Source organism: Mus caroli, unplaced genomic scaffold, assembly GCF_978045245.1.
Source record: "Mus caroli unplaced genomic scaffold, Mus_caroli_1 scaffold_3, whole genome shotgun sequence".
NCBI lineage: Eukaryota > Metazoa > Chordata > Mammalia > Rodentia > Muridae > Mus > Mus caroli.
The window spans coordinates 55,485,608-55,509,955 of NW_028227258.1; the positions used below are offsets into that span (position 1 = coordinate 55,485,608).

The 24,348-nt window shown below is 44.9% G+C and overlaps 1 protein-coding gene across 3 annotated transcripts in view; it reads left to right on the forward strand.

The window, feature by feature from the left end:
• Cttnbp2nl (CTTNBP2 N-terminal like) overlaps positions 1 to 24,348 on the forward strand; it is a 49,638-nt gene that overhangs the window by 8,732 nt on the left and 16,558 nt on the right. For all 3 annotated transcript variants that reach the window (XM_021158839.2, XM_021158838.1, XM_085835593.1), the window contains exons 2-3: positions 5,187 to 5,309; positions 11,581 to 11,688. In XM_021158839.2, the coding sequence (XP_021014498.1) occupies positions 11,590 to 11,688 (99 nt within the window). In that variant the 5' untranslated portion in view covers positions 5,187 to 5,309; positions 11,581 to 11,589. The remainder of the gene's footprint in view (positions 1 to 5,186; positions 5,310 to 11,580; positions 11,689 to 24,348) is intronic.

The following is a 24,348-nucleotide window of genomic DNA, read 5'->3' on the forward strand; positions in this document are numbered from 1 at the left end:
CTCTTCTGGTGTGCCGACATACATGCAGACACAGCAGCGTCTGTATACATAAAATATATAAATGACACCCCCTCCCCCAAAAGAATAGAAAGCAGGGTCTGGGGACACATTAGCACTTGGGAGCAGAACAGGAAGGTTGCAAATTTGAAGTCAGCGTACTTTACACAGTAAGGTCCAGGCCAACCAGGACATAAGAAACAAACAAACAAAAGAAAGAAAAGTAAGTAGCTAGTATATTGTTTTATTTTGCCACCACAGTCTGGGTGGTTTGAATAAAAAGAATGTATTTTTCAAATATTGTTATCTTTGGCTAAAAGCTTAGAGCACTGTTCTGATCAGAGTGGATTCTCACCTTGCACTTTCTCTGATTGGTCTGTATTCTAATTTTCTCTTATAGGATACCAGTCTTATTGGATTAAGGATTGTAGTGACCAATTTTTTTATTAAGATTTTTCATACATGTATTTTGATCATACTGTTTCCCTTTCCCGCACACACTCCCCTCCCCCATCCACCTTCTGGTTCATTCTCTTGTCTCTCAGGAAAATAAGAATCAAAACCCTGAAAAGCAGAACAAAAATAAACTCAATAAGAAAAATAACAAAAACACCATGGAGTCCATTTTGCATTGGTGACTTCTCGTGGGCACTGGGCCTACCCTGTCATGTAGCCAGGGGCACTTGGTTACAGGAGCCCGGTTTCCCTTGTCCCACCCGTGTCCGTTGCTAATAGCTGGGAAGGTTAGGATGAGTCCTTGCGGAGGAGTGTGACCTCTCACTCCTGTGCCTGCTCCCTTTCTCCATGATGGACTCTTGCCTTGTTTGAACCCGTGCAGGTTTTGAGGGTGCTCTCATGTCTGACAGCTCTTATCAGGGCTGCTGGATCCAGATGACCCTGTTTCCTTACCACCTCCGGCCTCCCCACCTCCTCTCTCACGTAGATCCCTGAGCCTTGAGGGGAGAAGTTTGATAGATATCTCATTTATGACTGAGTCCTCCGACGTCTCTCACTCTATGCACAGTGTGCAATGACCTCATTTTAACTTAATCGCCTCTGAAAAGTCTCTGGTGCTGGGAGTTAGCTCAGGGGTGGAGCACTTGCCTAACAAGTTCAAGGCCCTGGGTTCAATCACCAATACTGCCCAAAAAGAAGGCGAGGCAGGGGCCTCTGTGTCTGTGTTCAGAGTCAGTCACATTCTGAAATTCTAGGAATTAAGATTCCACATGAGCTTGGGGTAAGGGGTCATACAGCCCATTGACATATATTATAGAAATGTAAATAGTCTTGTCGTATCATCAGCTGAGAAAAGCTTGATTTAAAGTATTGCTAATTACGTTTATATTACTTAATATTTTAAAATTCCATAAAATGAAATTGTGTTTTGTACCTTGACATTAGGATTTTTTTAAGGAACTAGTAGTAAGAAGCGATTCCCCTGAGTACTACCGTGCTGTGAAGCTGGCCTCTCAACTCCCCTGGCCTTAGTGTCCCAAATGCTGGGTCGCAGGTGTGCACTAGCACACTTGGCTAAAAACTACTTTTTAAAATCAGAAAATCATTTTGCGACAGCATGTTAGCATGGTTTTCTTCCCTGGCCTGATCAAAAAAAAAAAAAAAAAAACCAAAACCAAGAGTGGTAGAACCATGTGGAGCGCTGACACTGTCTTAGCACAGACAGACAAGTCGCCCTTCTGAGCCCAGGGGTGCCAGGGTGGAGAGTGTTTAATCTTCTGAGATAGTCTAGCGCTTTCCACCTAAGAAGGGGCCCCTGGATTCACTAGAAACAGTGCACGTGTCTCCATATTTACTTAGCCTTGGTGGCTTTAAGCACAGTGGTCCCTGTTTATCTCACACATACTGGCTTTCTTTGATTTGGCTTGGTCTGGTTCTGGGCTTTGTTTCTGTTTTTAGTAAAGGTCTCATATAACCCAGGCAGGCCTTGAATCCACCAGGTATTTATGTCCAGGCTGGCTTTGAGCTTTTTATCCTCCTGCCTCACACCTCCCAGAGCTGGGACAGCAGGTGTGCACCAGCATGCCCGGGTACCGACTGGGTTTCTAGGATAATGCACTATTCTGTGAACAGATGTCAAAATATCTATGTTGTACATTATCTCTGAGTTTTAAGTTATGACCCATATTGGTCTTATACAGATTTATGTCAGGCTACATGATTGGAGCAAATTCAGTTTATCTTTCTGGTCATATCTAATTACTGATTCTAAGACCTCACTCAGTGGCCTGTGAGACAGTTTTAGGCCAAGTATGAGTTACTTAAGTTCAATATCTGAGTGTGTAATAAAATGATCTCATAATAAATGACTGAATTTTTTTTTAATTGACTTGACTTTTTAAGTGGGATTTTTGTTTTTGTTTTTGTTTTTGAGGCTACCCTGTCAGGAACTAAGACTCATCTAAAATGTTGATTTTTTTTTTCCTACATGTTCCTTGTTACTGACTACTTAGAAAGTAAACCTTCACTTGCACCCAGATACTCACACCCAGATACTAGACACAAACACTACCTGCGCTCCGCCCTGCCCTGCCCTGCCCTGCCCTGCCCTGCCCTGCCCTGCCCTATTGCTTACATGGCTGGAGAAGCAGTTTGGGGTGTTTTCTTTTCCTGCTACCTTGTCTCTGTGGTGAAAACACAGCTATGCCTGTTGCCCTACAGGATCACTTCAGCTCCAGAGCACAGGCTTTGTGGAGAAGCAAGCTGCACAGTACGGGCCAGAAGGAGCGGAGCTGAGGTGTTAGTCAGAGACGGAACAGACTAAGCAGGGCACAGCAACACATTTCCCAGGCAAAATCATCAAAGTAGTTAAGGAGGCGCTATGTGGGTGTGTGCATAAGGCAAGAGGTGTGGCCTGCGTGTGCATCCCGGCTTGATACCCAGAACTTCTGATTGTTGTCATGGGTAGACCAAGCATGGTAGATTACACCTATAAGGATCAGTACTTGAGGGACTGAAGCAAAGAGATAAATTAAAAGCCAGCCTGGGCTACGTAGCAAAACTCTGTCTCAAAAAGAAGAAAAAGAGATGGCTCAGTGGGTAAGAGCACCCGACTGCTCTTCCGAAGGTCCAGAGTTCAAATCCCAGCAACCACATGGTGGCTCACAACCATCTGTAATGAGATCTGACTCCCTCTTCTGGAGTGTCTGAAGACAGCTACAGTGTACTTACATATAATAAAATAAATCTTAAAAATAAAAAAAAAGAAGAAGAAGAAAAAGAGGACTTCATGCACTCAGAAGGCAGAGGCAGGGGGATTTCTCTGAGTTCAAGACTATTCCAGGCCAGCAGAGACTACATAGTAAAACTGCCTCAAAAGACAGACAGAACAGAGGGAGCAGGGAGGTGGGAGGTGGGAGATGTGTGTTACTGAAGAAGACTCACAGCTCCTGCTGTCAGATGGAGAAATGGGGTGAGGAGGCTGGGACTGACTAAATGGCGTGCTTAGCACGAGCTTGGCTGGAGTTGCATACCGTATGGGAAAGTCTCCTCTCATACTTACCCTTTACATGGCCTTAGTTTTTCAGGGCATTGCAGTACATGTGACATTTTCATTGTGGTGTGTGTGTACTATTTATTTATTTATTTATTCATTTTAAGAAAACTGAACAGGCAAGAAGTAGGGCACACCTTTAATCCCAGCACTTGGGAGGCAGAGGCAGGTAGATCTCTGTGAGTTCTATGCCAGCCTGGTCCTCTGAGTGAGTGCCAGCGCTACATAAAAAGGGGGAAAGAAAGAAACCTCTAAAGTTTAAAGCACTGTCAGCCGGCAGTGAGAACATACCCAGACAGCTTGTCCACAAGTGGTATTTCTTTCAGATTTATAGACTGTAGCATTCCTTACCCAGAAGTGTCTGGGTGTAAGCTGTGGGCCAAGCAGGGTCTTGGAGGGTTCTACTGGGAAGAGCAAGCTGGGCATCTGGTTGGAATGATCCTGTCTTTCAAAGTCACTTAATGGATGCTGTCAGTGACGAGTAACAGCTCACTCAGAAAACAGGAGTCGACAGCCTGCTGTGTGTGGTGGCCTGCCTGAAACCTGGCAGTGATGGCTCTGATAATGAGTGTAGGTTAAGAGCAGCCTTTTCCTGCAAACCTTGAGCTGTATCATTCTGCCCGAGCGCTGGCAGGACTGCTGGAGATGCTTATTTCGTGGTTGGCCTGCATGCTGTTGGTCGTTTACTCTTCATTCTGGGATGGACCCACACTTCCTCCCCTAAATTGGGAGATTCGGAGTTTAACTGTTGACTTGATAAATGAATTGAAATAAAGTTAAAACCCTCTACTTCCTTTTTCCTTTTGTTTTTGTTATTTCATCTTTCCCAGTTCTCATACGTGTGTTCTGAGCATGACCCCCACACACACACACCACCCATCCTCCACACCCCAGGCCCTCCTCTCTCCCTTTCCTCTACCCACTTCTTTCCCCATGTCTCCTTTTTTTCTCTCATCAGTTTCATATCTTTCATGTTGTGGATTGTATGTGTGTCTGTCTTTCTTTTCTTTTTTATAGTAGCTTAATACTATTGGAAAAATATAAGCAAAAACATTTGTTTATAGGCCAACACTTAATGTGTAGACATGATGGGAAAATAGAAGTTGGCAGTGTTTGGCCATCCTTCTAAACAGTGGAAATGAGCACACGTTGATTTGTTTCCTTGTGGTTACTGGGGAGTAAGAGCAGACATTTCCTTACCCAGATTTGGCAGGTAGAATGCTTTAGTTCTGATGATGTTCCGAGGTGCATTGTGGCATTGTGTGTGAGTCATGTTGTCTCCTGCAGACAGGCTTTTGGCAATTGAGGGAAAGTTTGTACCTAGTGCCCTTGACAAGTTGAAATGGCACTGGACATCTGAAGAGATTTCTGTATATCAGACACTAAGGCAGGAGGATCACCATTTGAGTTAAAGGTCATTCTAGTCTCTGTCTTAAAAGAAAATGAAAAAAAATTTCAGTAGCTCTCACGCTCACTAATTACCCCGTGCAGAAGGGAAGTCGGAGCCCCGTACTTCATGTACAGAGTCAGCCTCAGCCCGAGGACTGGGGGGGTTTCCCCTTGTCAATAGCAGCCTACAGCTATCGGGCTTTAGCAGCTGTGGCCCTAGGTGACACCAGTGGGACTCGCCACGTTCCTCATAGTATGGACACATGGACAATGAATTTCTCTTGTGTTGCAGTGTTGGACGTTTTCCCACCATGCCGACGACAGTTTAAATATCTGTCAGCTTTCTAAAAGTTTAACTGAAGGAAACCTCTAAGACTTCATACCTGAGGACCAAAGTGCAGCCACCAATTATCAGGTCAGTGTCACCTCTACACCACTCACAGGAAGACCACCACTGCCATGCTGAATCATAATGGAGTTTGGATATGTCTTATTGTAAGAAGTATTACAGTGGGCATCAGGAGTACCTTCAAATGTATAGAATAGCAAAGAATTGTTAAGTTTTAATATCTATGAAGAAAGATTACTAGAACATGATGGTCTTGAGTGACACAACTGTGGCTTTCCCCTGCCTGTATACTGTTTATATAGCATTATAAACAGTAAGTAAAATGTGTTATTATTAATAAAATGTCCCAGGTATTAAAATATGTGTGTAGAAGTGATTTTATAGGTACAGGTAAGATGTGTGTATGTGTGTGTTTATGTGTGTGATATGTATGATATATATCCCTGTGCATGCGTGTTCAGAGAGGCCAAAGGATGTCTTTATTGTTCTTCACCGTATTTCTTGAGACATGGTGTCTCCCTGAACCTAGTCCTCACTAGTTGGATAGATTAGCTGATCAGTGGGCTCTGGGATCTGTCTGCCTGTCTCTTCCCTCTCCAATCCTGACTGGGGCTGCAGGTGCATGCTGCCGTGCCCCACTTTTTTATGTGGGTGCTCATGCTCGCACAGCACGCAGTCTACCCAGCGAGCTGTCTCTCCAGCCCAGGAGTATTGTTCTTCATCTCATTGATAAAGAAGGAATTTTTTTCTTGTGTAGGCTAATGCTTTCTAACGTAAATGACTCTGAAGATGATACTAATTCTATTCTTTGATGGAGACTACTATTTTTCTTAACAGGTCAGAGACTTGATTTGGATATAATCAAATTTGTATAGTAAGGGTAAAACCCAGCCCTTCTAGGCTGGCAGTCAACTGACTTCACCTCCAGTCTTTATGCTTATTTAGAGTGGAACTAAGAGGAACTTTGCAGAGCACCTAATGTGTTTCATTTTACCTGGTAGGAAACAAAGGGCCAGAGCAGCTAAGTGTGCTCCTCAAGGCCATCTCGCTGTTCCCGTCCACTCCAGGACTGGCATTCTGTCTGTACTTCTCAGGAACGCTCTGTGCATTACTGAAATGACACTGCGGATTTTAGTCTTACTTTCCAACCTCCAAACAAAAATGACTCTAAAAATATTGGAGAAAAGGAAGTAATTGGATAGCAGTTTTTAGCATTGTTTCTGCCATCTTGCCTCGGTGCTTATACATCCAGTTGCTTTACTCTGCTCCGTTGGAATTTGGGGAGTGCCTTTCCCATCTGCTCATGATCCTGCTTAGCATCATGGGAAGAGAGAGGAAGAGCATCATGGGACATCCCCTCGACCTGTGGTCTTGGTGGGGAAAGAAAAAGTAAGAAACCAGCACAGTGCACCCGGGGTTAATTCCTCCCTGGGCTTCACTCCGGCTGCTGTGGCCTTTGGGTGCGGTCCTGACTGCAGAGGGGCAGCTTTCTAATGCCTTCCTTAGAGGAAATAAAATAGTAGTTAGTAATTACTAAAGCAGAGAGCTGGGAGATAGCTCAGTGGTTAAGAGTGCTTGCTTGTTCCACAGCCTATTGTGGTGGGTCTCTGTGAGTTCGAGGCCAGCCTGGTGTTTAGAACTAATTCCAGGACAGCCAGGGCTACATAGAGAAACCCTGTCTTGAACCACCCCCTGCTCTGCCCAAAAAAGAAAAAGAAGAAGAGAAAGAGAGAAAGAGAGTTCTAGTTGCTCTTTTATAGAACCTGAGTTTGGTTCCCAGCATTCATGTAGGGTGGCTCTCAGCTCCCTGCACCTCCAGCATCAGGGACCATCACTGTCTTCTTCAGGGACCATCACTGTCTTCTTCAGGGAACCGTCACTGTCTTCTTCAGGGACCATCACTGTCTTCTGGCCTCTGTGAGCGCCTGTATTCATGTGCACAGACCCTCACAGAAGAACATACACACATTAAATAAATGATAGAATCTTAAAATGTATACTGATAAGTAAACCAGTACCTGTGAGAAGGCTCATTGGATAAAATGACTTGATGTCCAGGCCCGATGACCCTAAGTTCGATTCCCGGGAGCCAAGCTAAAAGAGCTGTCATCTAACCTCCACAGGCACACCATGGCACACATTCCTCATGCCCACGCCTGCCAGAGCAGCAAGTGGAGAAGTAAAAAGCCAGGGGCGGTAGGTATGCATGTGATGTCAGCACCCAAGAGGCTGAGGCAGGGAGAGTGCTGTAAGTTCATGTCTAATCTAGTGTGGACCACAGAGTAAGACCCTATCTCAGAAAAGCAAACAAACACAACCAAACAAGGAAGGAAGGAGGTTAGGCCTTACACAGCACTGGATATCTAAGTAAAGATTTCCAAAGCCCTGTCTTCCTGAAACGTGTCTGGAAGAGGAAGTCTCCCAGCCACTCAGACAGGAAGATTCTGACTTCACTGTGGCTGCCAAGGCAGGAGGTCTTTGTTGTGCCCAGTACATCTTTGAGTGACAGGCAGCTTTATTAAGTTTGTTGGGGGCTTCTAATTGGGATTGTTTTCTTTTCACAATTACTTATAGCACATAATCTTTAATACTACTCTGAGACCCATTAGAGGCTGGAATTCACTCAGGGGGAAGTTACCAGTTAGAGCCAGAGTTACATACATTAGACCGTCTTTTGTGTGGTAAAGGATGTCCAGGTTCCATGCTAGAACACGCTCTGATGACACATGGAAGTGCGCATCTGTGCGTGTTCTCCTCGCTTCAGTGCAGTGGCCCTGGAGGAGTCAGTGGCTACTTTGAGTGCTGGAGAGTACGTGAACGCATCATGTTGCCTTCATTCTGAACAAAAACCGACAGTTACAGTTTGGGAAGAAAAAGTGGGAGGCAAATAATATTTGTACTCCCTTGGAAGCTATAAACTCTGGTGCTGTGTTCACTGCCAGAGACCCTTCGTCGGTCTCTCTGCCTGTGTGCGTTCTGAGACAGGAGACTGAGTAGGTGACACACTTCTTTAACAGATCCGTGTAGAAATGTGAACTTGTTAGACTGACTGAAACAGCTCTTAGAACTGATAAACGCCGAGCAAAGGAGCCGAATACAAAATCAGCATAGAAATCAGTCCCTTTCCTGTGTGCCAGCAGCAGGCACTGTGAGAGAGGACTTGGGAGAGCAGCCCTGTTCACAACAGCCTCAGAAATAAGTAAGAACTAAAACATAGAGGAGTGACCCTAACCAGGAAGTAAACACTTTCCCCAGTGAGAACTTTAGAGCTCTGAAGAATAATTGAGGAAGACTCTAGAAGATGGAAAGATCTTCTGTGTTCATGGGTCAGCAGAATTGAAACAACCCAAATGATACCCATCAAAAGCAATCTACAGTCTCAGTGCAATCCCCATCAAAACTCCAGTAACATTCCTCACTGTATAAATACGAAAAACAAGCCGAAAACAAAGAATCACAGAAGACCCAGAACAGCCCAAGCAACCCTGAGCGAGAAGAAGAAAGCTGGAGGTGCCCCAGTGCCTCCAGTGAAGCTACACTTACTACAGGTCTGACGTTATACTCTAGAGACACAGTAACAAAACAAAAGTAGCATGCTGCTAGCTCCAAATGTGGCTCAGTGGAACAGAATAGAGGGCCTGGGTATAATGCCACATGGCTATGGCCACTTAATGCCACATTGGAGAAAACATATTCTCCTCAACAAATGGTGCTAGGCACACTGGACATTCCTGTACAGAAATCAAAGACCTCAGTGTAAGACCTGAAACCATTAGGGGGACATTTCAAGATATGGATGTTGCTGAAAAGGACGAGTTAGCTCAGGAAATAACTGGCAGATGGGATGTCATGAAATTTGAAAGTTTGCACAGCAAAGGAAACAGTTGAGGAAAGAGACAGCTACGGAGCCAGATGGGAACTTTATCAGTTACACATGACCATAGAGTGTTTTACTACAAAAGTCTGGGCTGCCAGGATACCTCAGAAAGTCAAAAAAGAGAGCTTCCTTTCAAGCCTGGCATCCTGAACTGGGTTAGTGTAACCAGGATGTTGAAATGAGAACCAACCCCCCACACACACAGGTTGTTCTCTGACCTCCATACATATGCCATGGCACACAGGTGTGTGCACATATACAGCACACATATACAGCACACAAAAATAAACGTAAAATAAGTAAAAATGACAAAAAAGTAAAACAACCTCATCAATAAATGAGCTATGAAACAGACACTTTTCAAGTGAAGAAGTGCAGATGGCCAGTAAACATGGAAAAGAAAGTTGATATCCTTAGCTGACAGATGAATGAGCTGAGATTTCGCCTCACCTGTCAGCCAGTTTTAAGACAGTAATCGGGAGCTGGGCGTGGTGGCACACGCCTTTAATCCCAGCACTTGGGAGGCAGAGGCAGGCGGATTTCTGAGTTCGGGGCCAGCCTGGTCTACAAAGTGAGTTCCAGGACAGCCAGGGCTACACAGAGAAACCCTGTCTCAAAAAACAAACAAACAAACAAACAAACAAACAAAAAAGACAGTAATCAGGCCAGGTGTGATGATGGTGCATACCTATGGTTCCAGAACTCAAGGAGCAGAAGCAGGAAGATTGGGCAAATTCAAGGCCAGCCATAACTGTATGGAGACACAGAAGAAAGGGTGGGCAGGGGAAAGGAGACAAACCTGAGAAAGATTGCAGAAAGGAGTTATGCCTTCAGGTGGGCCAGGGCACTGAGATATACTCTGCAGGCATGGAAGTCAATAGTAACATTTTCTCAGAAAACTAAAATTAGGTCCCTGGTACACCACTCCTAGATAAACACCCAGAGGACTCAAGTTCATTCATAGTAGCCAAATAATGAGCTGAAATCTTTCTGCTAACATCTGAGAGGATCAAGAAAATGTGTATCTGCACAATGGCATTTTATCCATCTGTAAAGAAGAATAAATTTATCCCACTTGGATAATAAATGGATGCAACTAGAGATCATCATATCAAGCACAGTAAATAAATACAAGTTACAATGTTTTCTCACTTGTAGATTTTCCCATAGATACCTAAGACCACACACACATGTGGCGTGGGAGTAGAAGCTAGATTGGGAGAGGAACGGACTGGTGTTCGGAGAAAAAGGAGAATGAATGAGGAGGTGAATGTGGTCAGAGTATGTGATAGAATTGAAAGAAGATGTCTTTAAGAAAACCATCGCTGTGTACAAGGAGTACGTGTCATAACCCTGGCCTTGGGAAGTAAAGGCTGAAGCTCACTAGAAGCTTAAGGCCAGCCTCATCTACACAGGAGGTTAGGCCAGGCTACACTACTTAGACCATATCTCAGGAAAACAAAATATTGGTCATAAGAAGTTAAATTCGCAGGAGCCTAGTTAATTGAGATATTTAAACAACATAGTTTAACATATTACTTAGAAGCATATTTATAACTGGGCATACTGACTCACACCTGGCACTCTGGAGCCTGAGGTAGCAGGGTTGAGAAGCCAGGGTGAACCAAAACTACTCGGTGAGTTTTAGGCCAGCCTGTACCACATAGGCGAGAGACTGTGGGACTGGAGAGATGGCTTGGTGGTTAAAAGCACTTGATGCTCTTGCAGAGTGCCCAAATTCAGTTCTATACACCTGCATATGATGGTTCACAACCTACTATAACTCCAGCCCAGATGAATCCAGTACCGTCAGGCTTCCATGGGCCCAGTCCTCATGCACAAACCTGCACAAAGAAAGATCACTTTTAAAAAACCTTTTTAAAAGATGAAGATAGACGTTTATTTGCATACACTTGTGTTTAAGTCTGTGTTACTGAAGGATGTGTAAACATTGTAATCCCTACTTTCTGTCGGAAACTATTTAAAGTTTCTGCTACACTCTCAGCTACTCCTACACTTTGAGCAAGCATTACCTTTGCTTGAACTTTACTCAGCCAAGTGAAGAGAGATGCTAGCGTGTCCTGCGTGCAGGTTTCAGTGGTTATCTAAACCCAGGGCATCCTTATGGGACCCAGTGATTCTCCAGTGAGATGATGCCCAGTGGAAAACTACCTCAGTTTCTAGCAGGCAGAATTAGCGCCTGATCCTTTCTGAAACCCAGGTTGCAAACCAGCCTGTAAAAGGTGATGAATAATTGATCTTGGTGATGGAATCAATAATTTACAGTGGATTTATTTTTCTCTTCCTGTTCAGTTTATGATTAACATCAGGAAACTTTGGTATTGTTTTGAATTGCAGGTCTGAAGGGTATCATGCTGTGCGGTTTGCTCTGTGTCTTGTCTTTGTCCTTCACTCTGAGCAGGATCCTCTTCGGGAGACTGATTTTTGCCTTTGTTTAAGACTTTCAGGATGAATCTGGAAAAACTCAGCAAGCCTGAACTCCTGACACTGTTCAGTATCCTTGAAGGAGAACTTGAAGCAAGAGACCTTGTTATAGAAGCTTTAAAGGTATGGAGAGAGAGAGAGAGAGAGAGAGATTGACTGTTTATCCTATGTTGTGAGTCATTTCTCTATTTTACGTGGATATTGGTGTAATTTGTGTCAAGAATTTTAGGCTTAATATGGTAGCACACACCTTTACTTCTGGTGCTTGAAAGGCAGAGGCAGGCAGATTTCACTGAGTTTGAGACTATCTTGGTCTATAGAGCAATTTACAGGTCAACCAAGGCTGTATAGACCCTGTCTTAAATAAACCAAAAGGGAAAGGAATGATGATGCCTTTCTGCCCTCAAAATTCAAAATATTTTTTTTTCATATACCAAAGTTCAGGGTCTAATATCCAGGATGTTAAAGTTTCCATAAAACTACCTGTGCTACCAACACAATTAAAAAACCTTTTGTTCAGCCAGTGGAGGCACACACCTTTAATCCCAGAGGTAGATGGATCTCAGAATTCAAGGCCAGCCTGGTCTACCCAGTTCCAAGACAGCCAAGGCTACACAGAGAAACCCTGTCTCAAAAACAAAAATCTGTTGTTACTTAATTTGTAACCTGTTAAAATACAAAGGATGAGAGAGACTTGTTAGTAGGACAGGCGGTCTGTGGAAACACTGCAGCCTAAGAAGTCCAAGCAGATCAACCCCGCTCAGGTAGAAGCTCTTTACGCATGTATGGGGAGATTCCCTTTCTGTCTTCGCATACTTAGATAGGATGAGAAAAGACTTTTCAGAGTATCCGTTGAATCTGTACAGATGATATTCCCCGGAGGCAAAGGACAATAACCAAAGAAGGTAAGATTTGAGTCTGCCAAAGACAAATGGATCCCTGTAAAGTGCAATTAAGTAAAACAAAACATTGAAACCTACATCTATAGTTGATAAGTTTACAGTAATGCTGGTTTATTTCTTTATTATGCTTTTTTTAAAGATTTATTTATTTATTTATCATATGTAAGTACACTGTAGCTGTCTTCAGACACTTTGTCTTCTCACCCAGAAGAGGGCATCAAATCTCATTTCGGATGGTTGTGAGCCATCATATGGTTGCTGGGATTTGAACTCATGACCTTCAGAAGAGCAGTCGGCACTCTTAACCACTGAGCCATCTCTCCAGCCCTATTATGCTTATTAGTTTATTTATTTATTCCGCTGACTGGAAAGGCCAACTTGATTTGCCTCAGGACACCTTCCCATTTCTTGTCCTCATCTGATAACGAGGAGAACAGAATTACCGAGGAAGGTTTGAGCCCATCCTGAACCCTCCTGGTACCTGCTGTTGCTGGGTCTTCCTCCCCTCCTCATCTGCCTTCATCCCCTCAGAACTGGTGGGGAGATGACCCCTGGGATGAAAAGAAGCAGAGCATGCCCTGAGTCGTGCTCTGACAAGTTTCCCTAGCCTAAGGTCACAGCCCGGCACCTGCTGCGTGTGTCACTCTGCCATTTACTCTCCCATAAAGCTTGACACAGCCTGATGTAGATACTTGGTAAATATTTGTTGTAGTAATTTTTGTTGTTGAAGATTAACTCAGGGCTGTGACCACGCTGAATACATGTTCAATCACTAAGCCACATCCCTAGCACCAAATATTTGTCGAACAAATAAAATGACTGCGGTGATGCATGGCCCTAAGACTGCCGCAGTACTTCAGGCCAAGTGTTTGGAGTGAGTGAGTAAGGACTGTTCTCTGCTCTCGCAGGCAGCCTCGGCTGCTTGTTGTTTTGTTTCCTAGTGGGTTTCTGCATGCAGCTACTTCTCTTTATTATGGTCTGAGAAGTTGAATGGATTCAGAGAAGCAGGAGCTCTTAAGGGTTCTGTTTTGCTAGCCAGTGGCGTTCAGCATTGGGCCAGTGTTAGACTGGGCCTGTGTGTGGCCTATGGGTGATAGAACTGAGCTCAGCCTCCAGCCAGTTTAGTTCTGCCACAGACACCATCTGCTGGGACAGTTGTTCACAGCTGTGGTTAGAATTGACCCAGGTGGCAGCACGATTCGTTGTTGTGCTTTTGGGTTTATTTGTGTTTATGTGTATGAGTGTCCCCTTCATGTTTGTATGTGCACTGTGTGTACTTGGTGCCTGTGAAGCCAGAGGAAAGAACCAGGTTCCCTGAAACTAGAGTTACAGACCGTGCTTTTTTTCCTCCAGACAGGGTTTCTCTGTGTAGCCATGGGTGTCCTGGAACTCACTCTATACACCAGGCTAGCCTCTAACTCACCGAGATCTGCCTGCCTCTGCCTCTGCCACTCTGCCTCTGCCACTCTGCCCCTCTGCCCCTCTGCCCCTCTGCCCCTCTGCCTCTGCCTCCTGAGCACTGAGATTAAAGGTGTGGGCCGCTACTGCCCTACTGAGCCACCTTGCTCTTATTATTAAGCCATCTCTCCAGCCCCTTACCAGGTTATTTACATTATAAGGAAATCTCATTTAATTTGTGGAGTAGTGGTTGGTTGGTTGGTTGGTTGGTTGGTTCTATAGCCATACCAAGATGTTACTGCCTTTACAGCACTTTTTCTTAACAACAAAACCTGTTGGAATTTTTGTACTAGCAATGATTTTCTTAGTGCTAGTTCACATTTCATACTTAAGTGAGTTGAAAAGCTTTGGTCCTTGGGGTTTTTTGTTGTTGTTGTTGTTGTTGCTGTTTTGTTTTTCTTAAGATTTGTTTATTTTTAATTATGTGCTTGTGTGCATGAGCACATAGAAATGAGTGGTGGTTCTCTGGGAGGCCAGAAGCACTGGCTCCCTCTCAGCTGGAATACAGTTGTTGTGAGCCCTCTAAAGTGGATGCTGGCAACCAGACTCAGGTCCTCTGCAAGATCCGTGTGCCCAGCTAACCTCTGAGCCCTCTTTTTATCTCTCCAGGCCGTTCCCTTCCACCCCTGCTTTTTGACACAGGGTCTCACTGGCTGTCCTGGACCTCAGGCCTCCAAGAGATCTTTCTGCTTCTGTCTCCTAAGTACTGAGAGTATAGTTGTATTTCAGATGTGCCCAGTTAGGTCTTTGCCTTAAACAACTTTGAATGGTCTTTTCTGTTTGCTTTCAAAGAGAAAGAAAAATCTTTTTCTGCTTCCATTTAAGTTTTTGTTCTCTGAACAAAACCATATGGCTACCTGTTGCTTCTCAGTGACTGTCAGGCCACACTGGCAGGTTTTGTTTCTTTAGGGAAAGATTGTAAATGTCCTACAGTTTGTAAAGTGGATCTGACTATACAGCTGGGATTGTAAAAGAGCTTTATTCCTTCTCTGAAATTGGTGCCAGATTGCACCACACCTCCTGTTGTCCCAGGTAGGGTACTTCTCCTGCCCATGCAAGCCGCCCTGCCCTGTTCCGTTGCAACCAAAGCATGTTTGCAATAAGGCTATAAAAGGCAGTGTTTCTATAATGTAATATCCAGCCTTCCTGTATGTGAACTTTAGTTGTTTAAGAGAACATATATACTGTATTTGGTCCTAATTAAACCTTACATAAACGTGATTTTTGATGTTAGAAGCATGTGCCAAGGTAAAACAGTCTTCATGAAAGTCAAAAGTAAACTTACGTTCCTGATCGAGGGCACTATAAAAATCCCCTCAACAGAAAAGGAAAAGCACATTGCTCAGAAGCCCAGGGTGGAGCTGCACAATCCAGCAGGAAAGCCCCAGTTAAGCAATTCCACGCAGATCTAGAAAATGGCTTGCTGGGTGCTCTAAGCCTGCTGCAGACGAGGCCGAAGGACTGGAAATGCAGCCATTTAAAACCTCTGGGAACAGTGTTTAGTACCAGTCAACTTTAGAGCACCTGTTTTGCTTTGCTTTTGGTGCTAGGCATGTTCTACATCCCACTGCATGTCCTCTGCTGGTACAGAGCCACACGTAGCTGTGTCAACATAGACTCTATCTCAACACAAGATGGAGGACAATCAAGGAAGACATCTGCCGCCATCATTAGCATGCATGTGCACCCGGCCACACAAGCACATACACACACAAACACAAGTGTTATGTATGGCTCTTGGCTGGATGAGATACTAGTCAGGGTTTCTTACGGCTTTACCAACCATTACAATCTTTTCTGTTATTACAAAGCTCATTGGTTTAGGACAGAATTATGTTCATAAAGCAAACTGTGCACACTCTGCAAGGAAGATGTACCACTCTGTTGTCACCAGCAGTGCTGGCTTGGAATTTCTTCATCCCTACCCTGATAACCAAATGTGTGACTTTTCAAACAGCTGGCAAACGTTAAGGTTGACTCTGGCTTAGAACAGATGGTCTGTTATAGCTCCCCCACCCAAACCCCTCCATATATTTTGTTTTTGAGACAATCTTGCCATTCAACCCAAGCTGGCCTTGAGCTCAGGATCCATTGTCTCTGCCGGAGTGCTGGGGTCACAGTGTGCTCTGGACTGTTGTGAAGTATGGATCCTATGGGACCATTTCCAGTCACAAGGACACGTATCCATCACCGCTAAGATCTTCTTTGTGCCCTTTTAATCCCCTCTGCCTACTCCCCCATTCCCACTCCCCACCCCCCATCCTGTGTTCCTGAATCCCTGGTCTGCTTTCTGTCTCCAGACATGTTTTTTATGACTTTATGGAATCATACAAAACATATTCTCTTAGTTCTGGGAAGGTGGACTTCTTCAGCTCTACATGACTGTTTTTATTGTTTGAGAGTTTTATATATGCCCCAACACCAGTCTTCTCACTTCTTTCTTTTTCTGTTTTTTTTTTTTTTTTTTTTTTTATGGTTTGATTTGGTTTGGGGATTTTGGTTTGTTTAATTTGTTGTTGTTGTTGTTGTTGTTTGAAACAATATCTCACTGTCAGGCTGGCCCCAAACTCAGAAATCCGCCTGCTTCGGCCACTTGGATGCTGGGATTAAAGGCATACACCACTACCAACCAGCTTCTCATTTTAATATTAATTTTTCATTTCTTATTGAGTAATGACATTAGGTATTTAAATGTCATCAGTATTTACTTCCTTAGTTTTTGAGACAGTCTCACTATGTAGCCCAAATTGTCCGACATTTGCCCTCCTCCTCTCTCAACTTCCTGACTAAAGCTGCATGTCAGACTGTTGCTAGCAGCAGACGTCATAGCAACACAAGTGCTAGAGAAAGCCTAGCATCTCACAGTAGGGTCTGCTCAAGAAAATCACTCTTGGGGTTTGATCTTTTGCTATATATTGTAATGTTAAGTGGGGGGTAGGGGGGAGCAAGACCTGGTCGCCCCGAGGACAATTGAGTCCTCACATAGACCCAAGTGACCCTATGTGCTCTTGCCCCTAAGTTAGTTTTGATTGGTGAATAAAGATGCCAACAGAGCAGCAGGCACTCTGAACCACTGAGCCGTCTCTCGAGCCTCTGGGAGAAATGTACAGCGTTTCCTTTTAAGAATATTTACTTACTACTGGGTGAGAGTAACCATGCCACGCTGTGTGTGTGGAGGCCAGGACAACTTTGTGAGCTGGCTTATTCCTTCCACCTTGACATGAGATCTGAGAACTGAACTCAGGTCGGCAGCCTTTCGTCAGTGGGCCATAAGCACAGAAGAGACGTAGGCAGGGTTTAGGTTCTGGAGCCTAGAACCTTCTGGGGGGCCAGGGAAAGAAAAGGTGAGGAGGAAGAGAAAGCCGCCATAGGTTAGGTGAGTCACGAAAATGTGGTCCCGCATTAAAAGCAGCCCAGATGAAACACAGTAAGTTCTAACTCAGGGTTACTGATAGGAAGGTAGATTCTAGTAGCATGGACAGTGAATATGTGCCCAGCTCCGGTGCTGCTTAAGCTATATTGTAAATAATAAAAGTTGTGTGCTGGCTGGGCATGGTGGCACACGCCTTTAATCCCAGCACTCGGGAGGCAGAGGCAGGCAGATTTCTGAGTTCCAGGACAGCCAGGGCTATCCAGAGAAACCCTGTCTTGAAAAACAAAAAAAGAAAAAAAAAAAGAAAAAAAAAGTGTGTGTCTTTTATCTGGAAACTGAATGATTGAAGGTGGGTAGAAACCCCAGATTGGGCTTAAAACTTTTTACAACAGTTACGATGGAATCAGAGTGGAGTACCTCCAGACTGGTAAAGAATGGTCTTTGTGTGTCCTAGGGAATACTGTCCACAATGTGATATGTGGAAACATAAAACCATAACATGGAAAAATACTAAGTTGTAGTCTAGAAGGGGAACCTCTCAAAGTCTCTCCATTCTCCCCCTCAGCTCGTTCACTGAGGATAGTAGGACCTCCTAACACCATCTACAGGGGTGGGGTGGGGGGACCCGCGGCGCTACACCTAACACCATCTACAGGGGTGGGGTGGGGGGGACCCGCGGCGCTACACCTAACACCATCTACAGGGGTGGGGTGGGGGGGACCCGCGGCGCTACACCTAACACCATCTACAGGGGTGGGGTGGGGGGGACCCGCGGCGCTACACCTAACACCATCCACAGGGGTGGGGTGGGGGGGACCCGCGGCGCTACACCTAACACCATCTACAGGGGTGGGGTGGGGGGGGACCCGCGGCGCTACACCTAACACCATCTACAGGGGTGGGGTGGGGGGAACCCGCGGCGCGGCACTAGAGAGAGGGAAGAACCTGCAGGTGGGGTACCCTGGCAGGAAAGAGCCTCGAGAAGGGCAAGGCCATTGGTACCGATGATTGTTTGTAAACCGGATATTTATAACAAGAAGCTTGTGTTCCCAAGGGATAAAGCACCTGATTTTCATTCCTGAAAACATGGAGCCTCATCTATCAGCTGGCTCATAACGTAATGGTGTGGTGTCAGCTGTTCACTAGACCGCTTTCTGTGACGTTTCATTCCTGCTGTGAATTGTGTGAGGGATTACAGGTGCCAGTGAATTTCTCATTTGACTGGCATCTTCCTGTGAACTCAGGGATCTGTGTGGTGTGTGTCCGAAGGGGTGGGGGGGCTGTTATGTTATGCCTGGAGGAAGAGAGGGGGTTCTGCTTGTGAAGTGGCAGTCCCTTCCAGCACAGGCAGTGGGACAAGCTTACAGCAGTCACTCAGCCTGAAACTAAGACAGATAGAAAAAGGAAGCAGCTTATTCCTGTTATTCTGACTTCCTGTCATTGTGCCTCCTTGCATGTGTTGGCCTCGTGATTTAGGTTAAATCAGAGGTTATTTCTAGCAGCTCCTATAGAAAGAAGCAAGGGAAACTATGAAAGTTTTAGTTGAAAACAAAATCTGTGGTCTGTCAGTATATTGAGCCAGTTGTAGAAATAATTAGGACTAGAGGAGGCCATCTTGTCAGCTTGCTGACAGTCTGTGTGAAAAGGAGGCATTTAGAGAATGTGTTGGGAGTTTTATTAAATGGGAAACATAGGGCTGCCAAAGCTGATGGCTCTCGGCAGGTAATGATGCTTACTGCCCACTGATGAAAGTCTGCAGGTAATGGTGCATACTGCCCACTGCCCACTGACGAAAGGCTGCCGACCTGAGTTCAGTTCTCAGATCCCATGTCAAGGTGGAAGGAATAAGCCAGCTCACAAAGTTGTCCTGGCCTCCACACATACAGCGTGGCATGGTCACACTCACCCAGTAGTAAGTAAATATTCTTAAAAGGAAACGCTATACATTTCTCCCGGGGGCTCGAGAGACAGCTCAGTGGTTCAGAGTGCCTGCTGCAATTCCAGTGGACCTGAGAACAGTTCCCAGGACCCACATTAGGTAGCTACACTTGTTACTCCAGCTCCAGAGATCCAGCTCCCTCTTCTGGCCACTAATGACACGCATACATATATGAGTGGCATATACTCATGGCAGGCATACACATGTACACATGAAGTATGAATTTTTTTTAAAGAAAGGAAGGAAAGAAATACCTCTTCTGTAAAGCTGTTGTTACATTGATAGGGGTGTTCGTGGTACTGTTGTTTAACACCGGGGAATCGTAAACCTCCTGTCAGCAAAGCTGCCTCCTAAGTGCATCTCACTGCGGTATGTTCCTGGATGTAGGGTTTTCACTGTGCATGTCAAGCTGGCCTTGAATCCACTGTGCAGCCCATACCCAGGCTGACCTCCAGCTTGTAGCATCTCCCTGCCTCAGTCTTCCCAGGAAGCTGTCTTAGGCATGTGCCCATATGCCCAACTGGTTGTATTTTTAAGAAGAAAACTGCTATGCAGTGACTTAGATGTCTAAGACTGATTGGAAAGACACAGCAGAGCCCTGCAGTTTAGCTGTGTGGTTGGGTTTTATACAATGCACCTAAATATATGTGTTTGCTTAGAAGTGGCCCACGAACAGAATTCAGGAAGACTTTCCGAGAGGAAAGATAGATGGAGTGGCTCAGGAGAGCTCACAAACTCAGAAATAGATGGGGTTGCAGTCAAGAAGGACTTCAGTTAACTAAACAATAAGTTTGGTGAGTGCTGGGGTGTATAGGTGTGCACTGCCACGCCCAGTTGTATGGGGCTGTGGCTTGAGCTCAGGGTTACATGTGTACTGGGTAAGCGTCTGACCTCCAGCTTGTAGCATCTCCCTGCCTCAGCCTCCCCAACTGAGCATCTCCCCAGCCTTCTTTCCCTTGCTTCCTTGCGTACTCGGCAGTTCTTGGTCATCTCTTGCCCTCCGATTTCTTCCCTTACATTACTTCTTGCCCCTGCTGTAAGGCCCATTTGGTCCAGTTTCTTAATTATGAGTCACCTGCGAGACAACTCGTCTCCTTGGTACTCTCAGTATTTCAGTGTTGCTTGTCTTCTTCTGCCTTCTGTGCCTGCATCTCTCGTTTAGTTTTTACCTGTCTCGACTTAAATCTGCCTGCTGAAAGCACATGTAACTTGTAATGCCTACCACCCCTCTGTGCTGGAGATTGGACCCAGAACCTAGCCAACATATAAGACAAACATTCCACCTCTGAGTTCCAAGCCCCTAATGGCCTCTTCTAATTAAATTACTCGAGCATCTTGGGGTGGGGGTGGGGGGACGCGTGTGTCAGTCCTTAAGACAGGGTGTTGCTGGGTAGCTGACAGGCATCAGACACCTCAGGCCATCATACTTTCTTTAAATGTGTATAAGTTTTTCACCTGCATATATGTCTGTATACCACTTACATGCATTCCTAGTACCAGTGAAGACTAAAAGAGAGCATTGGAGTCCCCTGGAACTGAAGTAATAGACAGTTGTGAACCTCCATGTGGGTGCTGGGAATTGAACCTGGGTCCTTTGGAAGAGCAGCCAGTGCTCTTAACCACTGAGCCATCTCTCCAGCCCTTCATCTTACTTTTACACTTTTTTCCTTTGGTCTTCTTAGCATTCTTGTCTTAATATTTCTCATCATTTTTTCTTCTTCCACATACCTTTAGATGAAATGCCCTCCATGGCTGTTTATAATTCTCTGTGGTTCCCACGGTATATGTTCAGAAGCTGTTCTGGCACACTTCATGACTGTATGTGATAGTGTTGTATCAGGCCATTTAGACTTTGGGGGTGGTTTGGGTTTGTTGGTTGGTTGTGTGTGGAGCTTTTGTTGTTTTTATTTTATTTTATTCTATAAAATTACATTTATCTACCTACCTACCTATCCATCTGTCTGCCTGTCTGTCTGTCTGTGGTGTCTGTTTGTCTTGGAACTGAAGTTACAAGTACATTGCCTGGTCTATGTGCTAGGAGCTGACAGGAAGCATCTTATCTACTGAGCACCCCAATGCATGTTTTATAAAACCTGTGTTCACTTAATATGCTTTCTCTTTTCTGGTTGTCCTCACTGGGGATTACAGTAATGTATAGCCTGTTAATTCTGATAAGCATTGAACATTACAAGGGTCTTTCTATTTTGTGTGTAAATCCGTGGTTCCCTACCTCCATCAAGTGTAATTCCATGAGGAGCACGGAGGTCCTTAATCTCCTCTGACTCTGGAAGCCCAGTACCAGAGCCTCTGTCGTACTCACAGCTATGTGTCACATGAAGAATGAGCTGGGACCCTTTAAATCTTATGTGAATATTTCAGTTCTCACAAATGGATAGCATTTATTAGTGCTTTTTAGAAGAGAGGCTTAACTCTAATAAAGTAGTTTCATAACTTCCACTGTTGATGATTCCCATCCACTCACGTTATTTACATGTCTGGGAACAGCTTGTTCTTCAGACAGGAAGTCAGGGCTTGGCGTTGGCTTTCATATCTGTAAAGGATGCAGATGACTGCTCTGCCCCTCTCCGTCCACAGGGTGGATTCCTATAATGAAACAAGTTTTCTCACCTTAACTTTTTAAACTAAAAATTATTTTTATGCTATGTATGTGGGTGTTTTCCCTACATATATGTCTGTGCACCACATGCATGCAGTAGCCGTGGAGGCCAGAAGAAGGTGTCAGCTTCTCTGGAACTGGAGTTACAAGCAGTTGTAAACTGTCACGTGAATGCTGAAAGTACAGTTCAGGTCCTCTGGAAGAGCAGCCGGTGCCCTTCCAGCCCCTCCCCCATTTTAACTTTCAGTGAACATTTTGTCTTAGTATCCTTTCTTGCTAAGGTGAGGTGTAGTCATCTGCACCACCCTCTCCCCCCATGGGTAATAATGGGAGCTTTGTATCAGCAGAAAAGCAAACACCCGCGAGCTCCTCCCAACCCTATCCTCATCCCCAAACCCTGGACCTTATAAATGCTAGGCAAGACCACTCCCACTGAGGCTGCTCCAGCCGCACTGTATTGAACAGTGCAGTGTTCTTTGTCCTTCTCTTCTAGGTACTTAGAAAATCTATTTCCCCACTGTCCAGCTGAGGGCTTTGGAGCATCTGTCTGACTTAGAGATACTGACGTTGAGAACGCACACACTCACCCTAGTTCTGTGGGGCTTGTACTTACTGCAACTGGTTCTTCTTCTTCCTTCTCTTCTCTTCTCTTCTCTTCTTTCCTTCCTTTTGTCCTTTTTTCTTTCCTTTCTTTTCCTTTCTTTCTTTTTTCTTTTCTTTTCTTTTCTTTCTTTCTTTCTTTCTTTCTTTCTTTCTTTCTTTCTTTCTTTCCTCTCTCTCTCTCTCCTTCTGATGGGTGGGGGTTAGTTTGATACAGGCTCTCTTTGTAGCTATCTGTCCTGGAACCCTCTTTGTAGACCAGGCTATCCCTAAGCTCACAGAGTTCCTTCTACCTCTGCCTCTCCAGTACTGGGATCAAAGGTTTGGGTCATCATGCCCAACTGGGAATTTGTTTTTCAGGGTTTGGGTTTTTTTGTTTTGGGTTTGTTGTTGTTGTTTGTTTTTGTATCTTTTAGATAATGTTTATCATCATCTATTTTCTCTATTTTCCAAATTAACACTATTTTAAATGTTTTATTTAAAAAATAAAATTTACTTTAAATTTATGTGTACACATACACATAAATAAATCTAAAACAGAAAGTACAAACTAACTTCAGACTAGAGAGATAGCTCAACAGTTAAGAGTGTACACAGGGGGCTGGTGAGATGGCTCAGTGGGTAAGAGCACCCGACTGCTCTTCCGAAGGTCCAGAGTTCAAATCCCAGCAACCACATGTTGGCTCACAACCATCCGTAACGAGATCTGACTCCCTCTTCTGGAGTGTCTGTACTTACATATAATCAATAAAAAAAAAAAAAAAAAAAGAGTGTACACAGGCTGGCCTTTCAGAGGACTCAGGTTCATTTCCCAACACCCACATCAGGCAGCGCACAACTGCCTGGAACTCCACTTCCAAGGTTTCATATGCCCCCTGGAGCATGCCCTCATGAGTACATACAAAGACACATACACATACTAAAAATACAAGTAATTTTTAAAAACTCCTTAGCTTCAGATGGGGCTCACATGGGGCTGTTGCTCAGTGGTGGGGTGCACGGGACACACTTAGTCAGCAGTAGCGCTGGAAACGGAGCTCATGAAACGTGACTGAGGAGGAGCCGCCTTGTAGAGTGACTCTGAGGAGGGACGATGGAAGCTGTGCAGCTGTCAAGTGGGTCCTGACTGGACTTTCTCTGTTTGTTTGTCTGTTTTGAGGCAGAGTATGTGTTGTTGGCTGGTATGGAACTCATTAAAACCCACCTGCCTCTGGCTCTCTAGTGTGGGGATTAAGGTACGTGCCAGCACACCTGCTGTAACTGTAATTTGTCTGAATGGACTCCTAAACTTTGCACAAGTGCTCACACAGCTTGGCCGGGATGGCGCAGACAGGTCAGAGGACAACTTTTGGGAGTCAGTTCTTTTCCTCTGGTGTGTAGGTCCCAGGGATCAAACCCAGGTTGTCAGTGTCCGTCTTGGCTGCAAATACCTACACTCACTGAGCCCTGAGCCTTTTCAATACAGTGAATACGAGAGCCTCAGTTCATCTCTAGTAGAGAGGCCTCCAGGGTCATAGGATTAACTCACCGTGTCCCCCGGCCTGTGGGTCAGTCCCATTGTGTAGTACTCCAGAAGTTTGGGGTCAAGTGTCTCCCCACCATCACCACCGCTGTACCTATTTCCTGTGATTCATTAAGTCACTGATTGTACCGTTTATCTGCCAGAACTCACCCACTTCCAGGGTTGGCCGTTTCCTTCCTATTCCTTAGGAGTTTAAAGTCTGTGTATTAGAAAACTCCAATCAAATAAACTCCACTTGGTGTTCCTCTAAACATGCGTGATGCAGTTCAGAAACCATTAAACAAGCAGAGGCTGCCCGCCCTCGCTCGTGTTGTTTGTCCTTAAAAATAGCAGAATTTCATCTTCTTGAAGACTGAGAACTTTGCCTCACAT